The 16,103-nt window shown below is 40.8% G+C and overlaps 1 protein-coding gene and 1 long non-coding RNA gene across 6 annotated transcripts in view; one reads left to right on the top strand and one right to left on the bottom strand.

Moving 5' to 3' along the window:
- The window catches only part of kif13ba (kinesin family member 13Ba), a 47,663-nt gene extending 32,543 nt beyond the window's left edge, over window positions 1-15,120 (bottom strand). For 4 of the 5 annotated variants that reach the window (XM_044098706.1, XM_044098723.1, XM_044098732.1 and 1 more), the window contains exons 1-3: window positions 14,397-14,534; window positions 13,809-14,166; window positions 7,084-7,177 (exon numbers count right to left, since the gene is read on the bottom strand). In XM_044098706.1, coding sequence (XP_043954641.1) covers window positions 7,084-7,177; window positions 13,809-13,878 — 164 coding nt within the window. In that variant the 5' untranslated portion in view covers window positions 13,879-14,166; window positions 14,397-14,534. Of the gene's footprint in view, window positions 1-7,083; window positions 7,178-13,808; window positions 14,167-14,396; window positions 14,535-15,045 lie in introns of those variants that run through there. The other variant, XM_044098714.1, reaches the window with a different exon arrangement.
- Window positions 11,653-14,224, top strand: LOC122820980. Its single transcript, XR_006368886.1, has 3 exons — window positions 11,653-12,684; window positions 12,778-12,950; window positions 14,138-14,224. It is a non-coding gene; the product is annotated as an uncharacterized LOC122820980 (long non-coding RNA).
- Window positions 15,121-16,103: the final 983 nt, after the last annotated feature.

The raw sequence follows: 16,103 nt of genomic DNA, 5'->3' as shown, positions 1-16,103 counted from the left end.
AATTCACAGTTCAGGAGAATCCCTCTAACATTCTTAAACACAACACCATGTAAATTCTTGGCCCGCTTAAGTTACCTCAACGTCTTTTTGTTTTTGACCGCATATTTTCCTGAAATAACCAGCATTTTCATCAATCAATCAATCAATCAAATTTTATTTGTATAGCACATTTCAGCAGCAAGGCATTTCAAAGTGCTTTACATCAGTTACAGAACCAAATTTATAGTTTTGTTCAGTAAATTGAAACTGGAAAGTCTCTCTGTAAAGCCCTCTACATCAGACCACAACGACAAATACCTTGAGCAAACGTCACATTTGAATGGTTTATTATGCATCACTTACACATAAAACGCTCCTCTGCCAGAGCTGAGCTAAAAAGCCCAAACACCTGTTTCCTTTTACCCATGCACATTCTTCATGAGCCACCAAGGCAGCAGCTCTTCCACAAACCCGCCAGCGATCTGTAACACTTCATATTTCAGATGCTCGGCTGCTGACAAGCAGACGCTCACAGAGCACAAACAGGCTCAGTTCCTCCTATTAGCACTTTAATTGAATCCAGTGGCTTCTTGTGACGCAATTAACGCCTTCACTCCTCTCCTTCGTTTTTACTTTGGCTGCCACCAGTCGTGTTTTATTTTAAAACATGCTGGAGTCACATTTTCCCTCCAAAGGGATGGTACAGTGGAGATTAAATGGTTCTCTTGGAACATACTTTTTGATTCACCCTGTTCTGAAGATATTTTTTGTTTGCCTTGAGGGGTTCTCCGATCTGGACGGATGAGGGATGAACGCACTCTGGCAGGTTTTGACGTGCTTAATGATGACAGCTGTCATGGCTGCTTCGGAAACCAAAGGAGAGAGGGGTCACCCATTAGCGGAGTTAGGGGCTCCCCCCGCCCCAACCAATGGCTGAGGAGAGCGAGGCGGTCAGGAGAGTGGCGAACCCGCCTCTCCTCCGTCCTGAAACAATTCTATTTGCTCCTCCTCCCTTCAGCCTGTCGCCGTCATTTAAAAAATAACTTAATGCATGAATGCTCCCTCTCCCCCTCTTACTCCTTTCCCTACTGTTATCACTTTTTTTCCCCCCCCCTCTCCCACACCGTAGCATCCACGGCTGTGTGGAAAAGAAACAAGGAGTGGAGGATGGAAAGAAGGCAAAAGGTAGCCAGGAGATTTGAGGGAAAGCGAGGCTGGGCCTGGGACAGGAATTTTAAGCTCAAACACAAAGGTCAGCGTTACACAGTACATACTAAAGGTCCGAGTACAGTGCACACAGACTGCAGGATAATGGCTTCTCATAGTGTGCAATGATTTCTCTCGTCACTGTATCCGTTTATCACTTCAGCTTATTTTATAAAACATTAGCAACAGATAAACAATTCAATTCCTATTTTAGATAACTAACTAAACATTTTACTGCCCGTTGCTTTACCGTATGCTATGTTTGTTTGTAGCAAAGGATGCATCTGTAGCTAATAGTACTTCTAACATCATCATGTCAAAAGCTCAGGGCTTTCTGCTGGACTGAATGTTAATACAATGTAGAGCTAATCCATTGATTATTTTTTAGATTAACATAATAATTGGATATCAAAAGTGCTTAAAATACTTTTGTTCTGTTTTTGCAAAATTTGAACAAGATGAAGCAAAAATTGTCCTTTGAGAAGTTCTGAGTAGAAACCACTTACAAAGAAGTTCTTTTTTATTTTTTTTTTTTACCATTAATCCAAAATGTATTTATTTTCCATACAGTTTTGAATTGACCGTGTTGTTTGTTTGGCAAATGGCTGGGTATGCGGCAACTAGTAATTAATCGTTCACTAAATTAGTTGACAATTATTTCAATCATCTTTTCATCACGATTAATCCAATTCGTCATTTCAGACCTACACACAACATGGATTTTAGTCACCCGGGGCCAAACACCCTCCTTTCTCCATCGCCTTGGGAACCAAGTCGCTTGTTATTGCATCACCGACAAGAAGCTGATCTTTGTCAGCAGAACGCGTCAACGTCCAGCTTCACTGGTGCAGAGCAAACAGCCCTCAGGTCACCATGCAAACCACGGCATCTGAACATGCAGCTACGCCGGCGTTAGTCATCGGCTTATCAGGAAGAGTCGTACAAAGTGACCTGAGCCTGTTGTTTTAGGGCAACTCACCCGCAAAGGGTTTGCTAAGAACGGAGGATGCAAATAAAAAACTCAAATGATAAAGAGCAACAATAAAAATGTTGCAATTTACAGCCGTATTTTTCTATGACAAGCATCTAGAGGGGAAACAAACATCTCAGTGGACTCAAAGCTGGGAATCTGGATATACAGACGGCTATAAAAACTAATGATTTAATAGTTTCTTGTCTAGGAGTCAAGAAACTATTAATACATGAGCTCTGTAAGAGGATATCCATTCTGGAGCTCATTTGTATGAGATGCAAATGAGCACCAGAGGTTCCAGGCTAGCCATTGTTCCACACTGGGTTTAGAAACGCGTTGGAGTGTTGAGGTTTGGCGCCTCAACACAGGAACCTCACCTCACTGTTAAAGCTCATATTTTAGCAGCAAAAGATCCAGGATCAAATCTGAAGGAAGCAAGAATGCACAGAGGAAGAATGCCACACAGTGGCATGAAGCCTTTTTTTTTTTTTTTTTTTTTTTTTAAGTAAATGATTAATAATTCAAGGTTGGGTCAGAATGGGCTCAACTAATAATTCAGTGTTTTGCAAAGGTATTCGTAAATTTTGACCTTTGGAAAGGTTTTGTCACGTCTCAACCACAAACTAATTTATTAAGTAGGATTTAGTGTCGTGGATAGCTCTGTGTAAACCATGTGCAGTACACCGCCAAAAGAATTAGTTTGTCTGACTTCAAAAGAGTATAAACATCTAATTTCTAACCTACAGGGTTTAATATGATGTCACTCTTTGCAGCTAGTATTGTTCTGGTTGTCCAGCCACAAGGGATTTTATGGGAAATTTGATCATTACTCCAGAGTGAGGTCAGACACTGGTGTTGGATGGGGACATTTTTTCACCCTTTCCAAAAGACTGTTAACTTTTATCTGTGACTGTTGGTACAGAATCTGACAAGATACACGTGTGCAAGCAAATAGGTTTTGCCTAACATTGCTGATCAAGAAGAGTGATTTTGTGGGGGAAAAAAGATTAGAATTATTCATTTTATAACAGTTTTTCATACTTCAAACTGAAGAACTAAACTGAAGTGCAATATAAAAGGCTGTTTGCAAATGCCTCAATTAAAGTTTGCTTTTTAATTTTTAGAAATTAATGTGAAATGTTTCATTTCTCATCTGTCTTTGCACTTCAAGAAGAAGTTCAAACTTGAGACTAAAAGTGACATCTGAATTGTATTGCATTTACATTTCTTTTACTAGCTTAAGTAGCTACTGCAGAACTAGAGATAAACTGATCTGATAATATCTGCATAGGTGCCGCTGTAAAAAAAGAAACCCCCTCTAGATCGGGTATGGTGACAATGTGTCCAACATGGCAGATCTATTCAGTCTGATTCTATATTTTGTGCTTGTGAGCGACTTCGTGCATTATGATTTATTGTCAATCCGGCACAATTTTTCTGTATCGATATTGGGTAATATCGGATTGATATTGGCCAATAATGAACCTCGGATGTCCGTATCGGAAGTGAAAAAGTGGATCGGTGCATCCCTGAACAGAACGAGATAACTTTTTATTCAATTAACCATCCGAATAATTGCAAGATTACTAAAATAATCATTTACAACAGTCCTATAAGAATAGCAATGATTGTGTTATGCCAAAAAGCAGTCCTGTTTTCCACTTATATCTTCTCATAATTAAACAGAAGGGGATCTGATCCTGGAGGCTCTGTTATCTCAAGCAAACATCATGCACCTGCAACATGCCACCTTAACTGCCTACTTCCTCAATGAACTCAACCCCATCTATCTCAACGAACATGTAAAGCACTATGTCAATGTAAACTGGCCTCAAACAAACAAAATTAAAACAGCATCTGCACACTGAGCACAGCAGTCAGTCGGCCCATCCGGCTGTTGCCTCTTTGCCCCTTTGTCGCAGGGCGACGGAGAGAGAAGCTACAGCTCCGCTCTTGTTCCGAGCTCCATAAACGTCACCAAGGGAAGTTTATGGTCGACAGATGCTCGAGTAAATGAAGCTTCTTCCCCCCCTCCCTCCCTCTGCCATCTCCTTCTCACTCAAGGAAGGAGGCTTCCCTGGTCATCAGCAGCGACCCGGACTTAACCTCCCACCGAGCTCCCATGGAAACGGAAGAGATGAGAAAAAAAAAGGAGGAAGCTGGGGCAGTGGCAAGTTACTAGGGAAGAAGAGAGCCGAGCGGAGTCGGGCGTTTTTATGCGCAATTGTCTGAGTGTCAAAGCTGCTGTCTATATTTTCAGGCTCCTCTGACACACACAACCACCTGCCGCCGCCGCCGCCGTCCTCCGCCTAAAGCCAGCCTTTTTACTGATTCTAATCAGACAGACAGCAGTCACAAGGGCTTCTTTCTTCCAACACAGCTGACCTTCCTCCAGGATAGCCAGTCAGTTTTTGAGCGGATTTCAAACCCTTACACATTAAGACTAAAGAAAAGGCAGCTTCTGCATTGCAGTTCCGACTGTGACCTACATAATCCGTCCTTCCAGAGGCATTCCAACATTCCTGCTCTGCTCTGTAACCTAATCTAATAGATCTCCAACCATCTCCCAGGGATGTAACTGAGAGACTCAAGCGTGTTCAGCCTAACCAAATAAAGACAGCTGGTTAACATGATGAAACAGCCCAAACAGAGACAGATGTTCAAATCCACCTGTTGCGACTGGTTCAATTTCTTGCCAAAAGCACGTCATGAGGAAGAGGGAATGTTACAAACAAATTTAGGAGTTTTGGAGAAGTAGGAAAGGATTAAAGACATGTGCATAGTTTCCCTCAAGGTCAGCATCTCTCTCTAAGAATACAAGAATTACAACAAAAAGGTAAATCTGCCATGAAGGAATTTTGCACGGTGAAAGCAGCTCCTAAAAGAAGCTGTGGCTGCACCATCAGCAAAAATGAAAGCCAAATTTGCTATTTCAGCGACGGCTACCTGGAAATCCTGTTTCACGTTTGTTCCAATCCGTGTTGGGAAAACGACCGAGCAAACATGTGGAACACGTTGCTCTGGTCAGATGGGACTAAAACTAAAACCATACGTTGTGCTGCGGGGATGCAATCCTACAGCAGGGTCAGGAAAACTGTTCAAAGCCGATGTGAACTTGTGTGGAGCTTACCACAAGAAACAGGAAGAAGATCCGTTAGATGGGAAGGAAGGGAGGCTCACCTTCTGAGGTTTTCTCCAGTGTAAACGTTGTTTCTTTATTGTTTGCCTTTTCCAAGACTTTATAGTTGCTGTTTAGGTTTATATGATGATGTCTACCAATAACACATAATTACCTAGTCATATTTTCAAATTTCCTGTCAACTTGAAACATTTTTTTTTAACTCAAAAACACAGTAGGCCGCTGGATGACCGTCCTTGCGCCCCAAACACCGAGTTTAGCACGTTTTTTGGAGGAAATCCTGATGTTTCCCCCAGAAACACACAGAAAAGATGACAATATTCATCTATTAAACGAAAAAAAACTCCAGACATAAATCCAATAGAGAAGAACCACCATGCCACCGCACTGGTAATGATTCATACTGTGATAAAGATGTCATTTGTAACGAGCCCACAACCTTTCTCATTAGGGGAAGAGAAGGGATGACTGGAGATTTTTCTGTAAACGGTCTTTAAAAAGCCTGACCTGCCAATTCTGGCAACAAAGTTTCTAAGTTGGAAACGGTGGAGTGACTTTTATTAACCACACACGTGCAGACATGACCTAGTGGGCGTCAGTCAGCCCTCTCTCATTAAGGAGCATAAGCCTGATTTTCAGACTTTTGCGAAGAAAGATATGATCAGTGGATAAGGTCGGTTTTTACAAGTAATTTCAGCCTGATCTGCTAAAATGAAGAAAATAGGGGTGGATTCATCGGCTGATAGATGCATCCCTCTTTCTTAGAAGTGTGCATAATATATTCTGCATTTGCAGAATATACACTGCACTCTGTGGCGTCATCTTCTGAGTGTAGATCCTACTGCCTCCGTCGCTTATTGACATGCAACGTGGGAACTAATGACACAATATTGGTCAACAAATACTGCATTCTAAACAGCAATTTGCAACATTTTGATACCCATCTGATAGTCTATTTGGGATACATTGTTCAGTTCTAATGAAAGCCACACTTTCGGTTTGAACTTTGAAAGAATCTTTTTATAAAGACTTACCTCTCACTTGATAATTATTTACTACTTTGAGATGGTGTATCACATAAAATCTGATAAAAACACATGGAAGTTTAGGATTATAATGGGAGAAAATGTGAAAAGTTGAAGGGCAGTGGATATTTTGAAAGACACTGCTGTAGCCTTTAAGAAACATTTTTGCACTACGTATGGCGTTTGCTGTGCTTACTAAGCAATCTTGGACTACATTAGCGAATTGTGTTTTAATCAAAACTTCCACTGTAAAGACCATGAGTGAAAGTCTTCCCTCAGTTTGATTATTGATGTTAAACACAGAATACGACTTCTTCTTCTTCTTTGCTCAGCAGAGCAAACATGCCGTCAGCTACAGATGCGCTCACACCCTCCTATGCCGCATGATGAGGCAGGACTGATCTAGAAAAACATTTCTTCATCCGTTTCTTATTTACATATACAAAACTTTCCACCACAAAGTATAAGATGAAAATCATATGGAAGGAGAAGTCAACTGTCCTGTTCAAAGTCTGCTTCCTCTGTTGTGATTTTTAACCGACTGAAAGGGAAATACTGCATTACTTTTCTGTTACTATAAAAGGGATTCTGTTGAGGATGGCTGCGCTTTAATAATTCCACTGCCTAGGAATTATTTTTCTTTCCTTAACTGCGGCATGTAATGGTGCACGGGGTGTTTGTCTCAGAGAAATGGCACGATGTTTCGGCCAACACCATCAGGTGTGGAAATAAGAGCTTAGTCATGCAAATAACATGCTTACCGAGAGTCTGCTTTTCCTAAGTTGGCTCCAGCAGGATGGAGGATTGTCTGGTTCTTCGCCATTTCCACAACACATTTTGTGTTTAGCTCCTTTTCTGTTTAACAGAAAACAACAACTGTGTTATTACAACAACTCGAAGCACTTGATTATGTTCAGCAGCAAACAAACCTGGCGATGTCAGACCTTCTCAGACTCCGTGCTTTTTATGCCAGGCTGAATTATTAGCTGTGTCTTTTCAAAAATGTATCGGATATTTTAAGGTACGCAGCACGAGTTCAACAGCATCATAATGATTTTTCTCTTGAGCATCAAGTTTAAACGAGTGAGCAGGAAGGGAAATAGAATCTGAAGTGACCTTTTACCTTGGACTAGGTTATGTGGCTAATCAATAAAACAGTCACTGTAAGAACTTGAGCTTTAGCCATTCAGGTCCAAACAAAACAATGTTCAACAACGTAAAAAATTAAACATTCATATTGACATTTTGGCAGTAAATCCCATATGCGTCATGTAGCTCCTACTTTAGAAACAAGTTTAAATAAATACAATACAGAGGGAAGGTTTACAGCCAAGCTAGCCAGAGGAGTTTATTTCTGCTAAAGAGTTTATTAATTTTCTCAAACACTTGGTAAAACCAATTACTGAAGTAATTGTATCACAGCATTCTCATCACAGCTATTTATTTTTAAGATTATGAACCAGGACATTTCACTGAAAAAAAAGGTATAGATTTAAAGGTTGTTGTCTTTTTTAATGGGAAGCTTTGCCAGGATTTAAAGCAAATGAAAATCCTCTCTGAGCACAGCTGAAAAATATCAATACTCTCCCTCCTGGATCCTAATCATCCTTATGACTGCAATACATTACATTTAATTTATAAAATCTGAATGAGAGTTTCTAAATCTATTATATTTCCTTCCTTAAATTTGTCGGTATTCCACATAAACCTCTGTTTAAGGGATGAAATACCACAGGGCACTGTGCTTGGATCACTGTAGATTAATGAACCAAAAAGACAACTCCAATTCAATTTTGATAATATTTGTTACTTGTGAGCTTTAGCACCCTTAAGATGATCATTCTGTGACAAACAAGACAAACTGAACCAGACTTAATTACCTCTAAAGTGATCTATTTTAACTCAACACATCAGTTTATACTGACCAAAACATAAAACTACAAAAGGGGAACTTACCACCATCAGAAAGCATTTTTAAAGGACTAGCAAAACAAAATTGTAAATGTTAGAACTTGAGTTAACAAAGACAGGTTATGAGTGGCTTCCCCTCTTTTCTCTGGGTGAGGATATCCTCGTCCTGCACCCTCCAACAAAGAGTTAAGAGGACAGTGGGAAACCTGCTTCTCAACAGCAAACAAGTGTTTTCCTGGGACAATCAGAAATGTTATCCTACAACAGGAGGAGACGTTCATTGTCCCCAGGTTATTAATGTTGATACAATAATCAAGATGCACTAAACCTTCCTTACAAATTAAATGTATTTAGTACTAAATATATCAAACCAGGCTATTGAAAATGTCACAATTTCTGCTGCGCAACTAATTCAAGTTAATCACAAAGTGACACAAGCTTTTTTTTTTTTCTATTTCCTAACATATTGAAATAACACCATCTCCATTTTGCCAAGAGCTTAAACATACAACTAGTAGATTATTTTAAGAATGCAATGATTGTCAATGGATTGGAACAATTTTATTCACTATAGTGGAGTTTTGATGCGAGCGCATGTAAGGACGGCAAACATCAGCAAACGAGTTAGTACAGGAAACTGTCAGTGGTTTCAATTCCTTTCTTCAACAAGTACTGCTTTAACTACTGTTCCACAAGTGTAGTTTACTAATAGAAAGGCTCCTGTTGCTTTTATGACAGAGCCGTAACAACTATAGACTGTGGATTTATATTTGCGGTATAATGGAATAGCCACTGAAGATGGCAGCTGCTCCCCACGTGTTAGAGTAAAAAAAATTAATAAATAAATTTCAAGAATCTGAAAAAAGTAACGCACTCCAGGATGAAGCATGGGAGCATTTTAAAAACACTTCTTGTTCTTTAGTTTCAATACCTAAGCTACCACATGTAAATAACCACAGCAACTACATCTTCTAGTAGTTGCTGCTCAAGTTGACAAGTGATTCTTATAGGCCACATTTGACCAAAATAATGTCAAATTCTCTAAGACACTGATCTGCTATTAGAAACTACACATGAGATTACCTAAAAATCTAGGAGTAAAAGTTAAATAATGATGGAATTGATGTTTGTCCGTCTTCGTAAGGTGATGACGTACTAGCCTTATATTGGCTAGCAGTGAAGAGTGAAGAGTGTTGGACGGGAAAACCACCAGTTACTCTGGCTTAGGAAAAAAACAAAAAACAAACATATTTGGACTTTTGAAATCTTAATTTTTGAAAGCTCTATAGAAAATTTTAACAACTAATCAGAACAAAATTAAACAAGACAGGAAAAACAAGGATGTTTTCATTCAGTTTTGAGCCTCTGTCTTCTTCTCTGCCTATATTATCCATGTCATGGTTACTGTACTGACAGTTCTTCCTGCTCAGCCAAGGGGAAAGTGTGATACAGTATGGTTCAGAGGATAAATGCACTCATTGCTTGCTGCCTTTGCCTGCTCCATAACCCATCCCCATTTTCCATTTAACTCTTCCATGGGCTACCTAGCAAGCTGAGGTTTGGCACAACAACCCCAATTCCAGCCAGGACGTCCGCCGTTGCTACGCCCGAGGTGCACTGTTCTTCGAAGGCCAACGCCATGGGAACGTGGAGCATTACGCAACGATAGCAAATACACATTTGGACTCACTCCCTTCCTGCCTTTGTCCCGCTGGGCAGCTAAGCCCATGTCTCCTCCTCAACCTGGGATTGCATAGGGGCAGTGGCCTCCAGGTTGTGGTTTCATGCTCACAGGTCTGAACTGGGGTAAAATGCAAATACAGAAAATGCCAACCTCCTCCCTCCCAACTACTTTGAATGCATCTGGAAAGATTGCGTCTGAGATGTGGGATCTTGAATAAACGTAACTTGTACAACGCGAAGAGAAGGAACTTACTTTTCACAAGTTTTATTCTTCTGCTGCTGAGAAATGTGCAACAATATGTCTATTCTACAACAGTAACACGCAGACAGAAGCGTTATTCACAGAGAAACCACCGGGAAGGCACTTCTGGAAACATGGCAGTGCCTTCCCTGCCTTCAGTCTTTCCATGCCTACTTCCTATTAAAACCCATACTGGTGCATTTTTCCCCCTATACAGGAAGAAGTGATGAGTAATGGAGGACTTTGCCTTGCCAGCGTGAAGTCTGCTACCTAGTTGTACTTGAAGAAGAAAGCAAAAGAATATGCATCGACTGACGGATGGAAACAAGCAGCCAGTTTGCACTTGTCTCTTTCAGGTCAGTGAACAAGCTGAAGAGGCAGAAGCGAGTGAGGCCATATCCAGGACCTGGTTGGACAGAACTACTCAAAGAGATACGAGCAGAGAGGAGATTCTGACAGGAAATCCCCCCCGGCCGTCCATCTAAATGTACCTGAAGTGAAGAAACTCTGCCAGAGGAAACACCCAGTGCGTAACCATGCAGAGATTTCCACTAAGGGTGTGCCAAAAAACACAACAGCTTTAAAATGTCCCAAAATGGATTTGGAAAAAATTAAATAAAACCAATCCGCTGTCTGTACACCTCCATTTTGTAACTAGGCGAGATGTTCTGACATTGCCGCGCACACTGCACTGAAACACAGAAAGCACCAAAACTAGAAGGAAACTTATTCTGGCCCAACATTTGTTGAAGGCAAAAATATGGACTCCTCTAGTTTTTTTTTAACAAATCTCCAGGAAGACAGATTTCGACATGAGCCTCACCAGGTGTAAGGTTCACAAAATGAAGATTGAGCACTTCAGGAACGCCACAGGTACACCAGACCCTCCTGTACAGAGCTGTGTGGTGTGTTGTATGATTAGTCAGAAGTTTTGGCTAGGCCTGTCTCAATAAATCAATTATTCTCATGATAAAACGAGCTCAATAATTCACATTTGAATCATTTACTGTTCTTCTCTCTTTCTACCAAAACCTGGATGACAAAAGTCTTCAGTCTGGTGCATTGGTCTCAACTAAATCTTTTTTTTGAAGCCATTTTATTTGTCGTTTTACTTTTTCTGTATATTTAAAATGTCTTTCAGCTCTAGATGTTTTTGAGAAATTAAAATTTACTGATCTTTGAGAAAGTGCTTTTGCATCATTATGCCATTGCTATTATACTACCTGGAAACAGTCTCAAAACAACATTATTGTTTATCACAATAACTTCTGGGACAATCTATCGTCCAGCAAAATGCATTATTGCAACAGGCCTATTAGCTGTGTTTCACGCAGTAAATGCACTCAGACAGCAACGTTGACGGTTCTCCTCAACTAGTCCGCTTTTTATATCTGCAGGTGACACGAATACGGAATGTTTATCCAACAGGGTGAAAAAAATTTTGTTATTTTTTTTTCAAACTCTTCATATTGTGAACTGGCTCAAAATTCCTGGATGGAAACGGCAACGTCGTCTTCCACAAAAGAGGCCGGTTGCAGAAAGTGCAGCACCATCTCTGCGATCGCTTTATAAAAACAAAACGAAGGATGTAGGGAGGGAGTAATTCAGTCCAAGCATGGATTCATTTAATGTCTCCATTTGTCAATCTGCCGCACCAACCAGACTGGGGTAGAACATGGGGATCCTTTGCACAACAACAGATTAAAACAGAAATCATTATGAACTTTCTTATTTTGATTTAAAAAAATTGATTTTGAATTGAATCTTGAGTAAAACAGTAAACCTCTCTATTTCTGTTCTAGTATCCCCACATTGGTGCAGATGGTGAACGAGAACAGAGTGGTAGCTCCCCTGTCTTGATCTTGTGACTGACGGCTCCAGCTCCAAGTAGGGGGGGGATACATGTGATTCATTCTGCCAGTTGTCGGTCAACCTCTCTGCCTCCCCACCTCCTCCTTTCACTGGACACATGGGATCCCACGGCACAAACCCGACTTGGCAAGCAACCAGGAAATGTCATCTGTGCCTTCCTTTCCTGCTCTGGAAATCTGCTATGTAATTGCGTGAACCGGCGGAGCGTGAACGAAGACTTGCGCGACACTGTGCCTTTGTTATCCGGGCTTTTCTGAAATTAGACACAAGGATGTAACAACACGTAGCAGCCCTGGGAAGCTCAGTGCCGTTTGTGAGTGTAAACGAAAGCCGTCTGTTAAGCGGACGTCGCAGTGCAACTCCAGAGACGCTCTCCGACCAATCTGGAGGCAGGAAGCTTGTCAGACTGAGTGGACGTTAAGCCGGAATACCTCCTATTAAAAACTACTGACTCCGCTGTTGCCTTCGGCAGAAGATAAATTAAATACAGACGCTATTGGCATCTAGATCAAGCAGCAAAACAGACAAGGCGTTCAGCCTCCTCAACAGCGGATCTCACACAGCCGCTTGGCTTTAAATCTAGATGGGTGGCAGGCGTCCATAAGAGAAACCCTGTGGCAGCACTGTATAAACATATGCCATCCAGACCAGCCAGGTTACAGCCCTTCCTTTTTTCTTTTTTTTTATACATCTACAGAAGCTCATTTCCCTAATGGCCAGTGATTTCTGACCTCTATCTCATTCCCAGGAAATTAAAACAGGGAGACAAGCCGGCCTCCTGTGGACAAAGTCTCAGGAAGGAAGATGCCGTCTTATAATGGTGAAGCTGAGTCAGGGCCTTTATGAACCTGGTAGGCAAAGGAACTCAATCTGCAAGAGGCAGAGAAAAGCCTGGAATTCAACACGGACAAAACGAAGGAGGTGATTAGTAACTTTTGGGGTCAAAACAACAGCGCCGGCGAGATGGAGCAGAGAAACAGGATCATATTTAATGCCTCAGAGTTTAGACCTCTGATTAACTAGGGGTGCATCTATGACAGCTTACTGGCCGATTACCAATATTTTAAAATGCCTGACCTGCTGATTCCGATTTTGGCTGATACCTGTTGCTTTTTTGTTTGTAATGTTACTAAATATAGCAAGAAAGTCTGCAAAAGTCCATGACCTGGTGGGCCAGTCTGTCAGTCAACCCTCTCTCATGGGAGAGCAAATCAGGACAGCAGCTGATGTTTAGACCTTTGCACAGGTGGATGAGATCAGTTTCACATTCACTAATCTCACATAATAAGGAAAATGGGGAATGTTTACCCTAACAAGAACAAAACCACTTTCTGCTCACATTCTCACAACTTTCTACAGAGTTGTGGTTTACTTCTGTTTGTGGACAAACTGGGTCTCAGATGGTAGTACGGCTACACTAATTTTAGTGTCCCTACATTTTGTCAATGATCTGCTTCAGAAACATTTTCTGACTCCTTTTGCTTGCCATGAACTTTCTGAACCGTCAGGCAAACGGTACCGTAGCGTTAAAACCAGAACCACCAGACGGTACAAGTCCATGTTATTTTTTATTTTTATTATCTGTCTTGATCAGTGTTTTAGTATTTTTTTTTCAAGCAATGGAAAAGCTGAATCTCTTAGTTAGCAATTAGAATCCATTAACTTGACACTAAATTGATTTGATATGCAAACCTGCGATACGGTCGCTGCAATGCATGAGCAATTCAATGGCTTACAAAGGGAATGTTGATCAATATAATAGCAATAAAACCCTCTCACCTCTCCTGTTCATGGGCCGGACCCGCACAGCCACCTTGACATTGGAGTCATCCAGGCTGGGCTCACCCATGCTGACTTTTTTTTTTTTTTTTTTTTTTACTCCAAGTAGGTCCAAAATAAATTAACTCCTCAGCTGCACAATCATCTGAAAAGGCTGAAAATGTTTCGCTAGCCGGGGTGTCGACCAGCTACCCCCTCACTGTTTTGCTCCATAGAGTAGACATGTCCTCGGGTTAAAAAAAAAAAAAAAGACAAAAAAAAAAGGCTGAGTAGATTCCCACAGGAAATCAGTCTCCTCTCCTTATTTTCTTCTTCTGTTCATATTTCAGGTTGACTTAAATCCACACCGGCATGGGAGCTGGAAGAAAAAAAGTGTCACACGGGTTAGGTAAGGAGTCAATGCAGCCGATGTTTGTGAATGAGAGGGAAATATATTAGCTTTTCGTGAGGGGAGAAATGGGGCTAGCCAGCTAATTTGCCCAGGCAAACACTGGAGAAGCAGCGGAAGGAAGGGAACAAGTTCCTGGCCTATTCTCTCATCTGACAACATAACACCGCTGAACAGCAGCCAGCCACCGAGCTACATACCCGAGCGGACATATCCCGGAGCTGACACGGCCAAACTGCGAAGACAGTGAGAGATCAGCAGAGAAGAGCCCAGCCGATGATCTACAGCTTCCCCAGCGAACCCGCTCCCTCTCTGTCGAGCTCCAAACTCCCAGCAGCATCCGCCCTTCGTGCTGACAGGCTGCCCTTCATAATAAAAGCTCAATCACGTCTGACAAAACGATACTACTTGTGTTTTGGAACCACACAATTATATACAGGAAACTTTTCAAAAGTAGAACAAATATTAACCTACCTCTGTCTGTATAGTTTTAAAGCTTATACAACATGTTTACACTTAAAAAAAAGAGGTAACTTTCACTTGCGTTAAAGTTACCCGGGTTAAAGTTCACTCGGGTTAAATTAATGACAAGTTTATACTAGTTTTGGTAAGTGACTATGAAAGACGATTAACTTTAGGATTTTTAACCTTCCTAGTGCAAAGCTTTTGATTGTTACGCCTTTCACTAGCCGTTTCCACCCGGAACATTTGCCTACAAGCCCCCCTGTCTGGAACCGTTACTTACAAATGAGTGAAAGACATCAGGGACACTTTTACCAACCAAGAATAACGGAAAGTAAAATATTTTTCGTATTTGTTTTTAGGTTAAAAGACAGGGAAAGACTTTACCAAATGTGCTCGCGAGGCCGGTTGGTCAGTCACGCGACACTTCCATTGTCCAGCGCCCACCAAACACGAAACGCTTCCCCAAAACTTTCAAAATAAAGCTCAGTAACACAACATCTGTTAAATTGTTGGGTTTCAAAGTTCCCAACCAGCTTTCAAAGTCTCCAGCTATTTTTAGTATCCAGATATTTAGAAGCACACCAGGCTTTGGACAGTTATAATAATGTCTACCTATGTCTGGTTTAAAAATAAAAACGTAGAAATTGTAAGTGGTGGAGCCCTAACCTCCAAATCCAACACTGTTTTCTATTAAATAAAATAGCATAAACATTGATCTTTTTAAAAAGTCTTGAACTCTGCACTAAACTCCAGTAGAATCAGATAAATTTTTTTATTGTGTTATATATCGTTTTATTATCACATTTAAGATAAACTGCTTTGGTTTCATCTGTAATCAACTTAGGAGTTTGTCTTAAAAGGTCGTCTGCACCACCCAGCACCTACAGCTACACCTATAAGAACATTCAAATTCCAATGAGTAGTTCACCATGTTTAAATATGATAACCTCCCTGACGTTTGCAGGTATTCATAGACCGATGACACGCTCTCTATGTCTTTATTTTGGACAAGAATAATGAACATGCTCATCCATGAAAAGGGGAATCAGCTGCTATTTTTTGAAGACCTCAAGAGTGAGCAGTTTGCGACACCTGCTGGGCAAAAACTGAACCGGCATTGCAAAGCAGTCAAGAGTTCTGCCTTTTAAATAATTATGTGGTTTCAATAAGCGGTTATAAATGGCTGCTGATTCATTCACAATGCACTACATTTATAAAACGAGGAACCCAGTTGTTCTGGTAATTATCTTAGATGTACCATGAGGGGAAAAAAATACATCTTCCATCCCGAGTATTAAAAATATCTCAATAAGCATCGGATATTTAAGGCTAAATGAAAATCTCTAAATATGTCTAATGTCCAGGCGTGTTTCATTAACCTAACGTAATGATGTATTAGGGTTTTCAAGTGTAGTTTTCAAAGTACATTTTGAAATAGGCTC

Source organism: Gambusia affinis, linkage group LG02 (genome assembly GCF_019740435.1).
Source record: "Gambusia affinis linkage group LG02, SWU_Gaff_1.0, whole genome shotgun sequence".
In the NCBI taxonomy this organism is placed as follows: Eukaryota; Metazoa; Chordata; class Actinopteri; order Cyprinodontiformes; family Poeciliidae; genus Gambusia; species Gambusia affinis.
The sequence above is the reverse complement of the archived record's forward strand: the minus strand, read 5'-3'. Positions and strand labels throughout refer to the sequence as shown.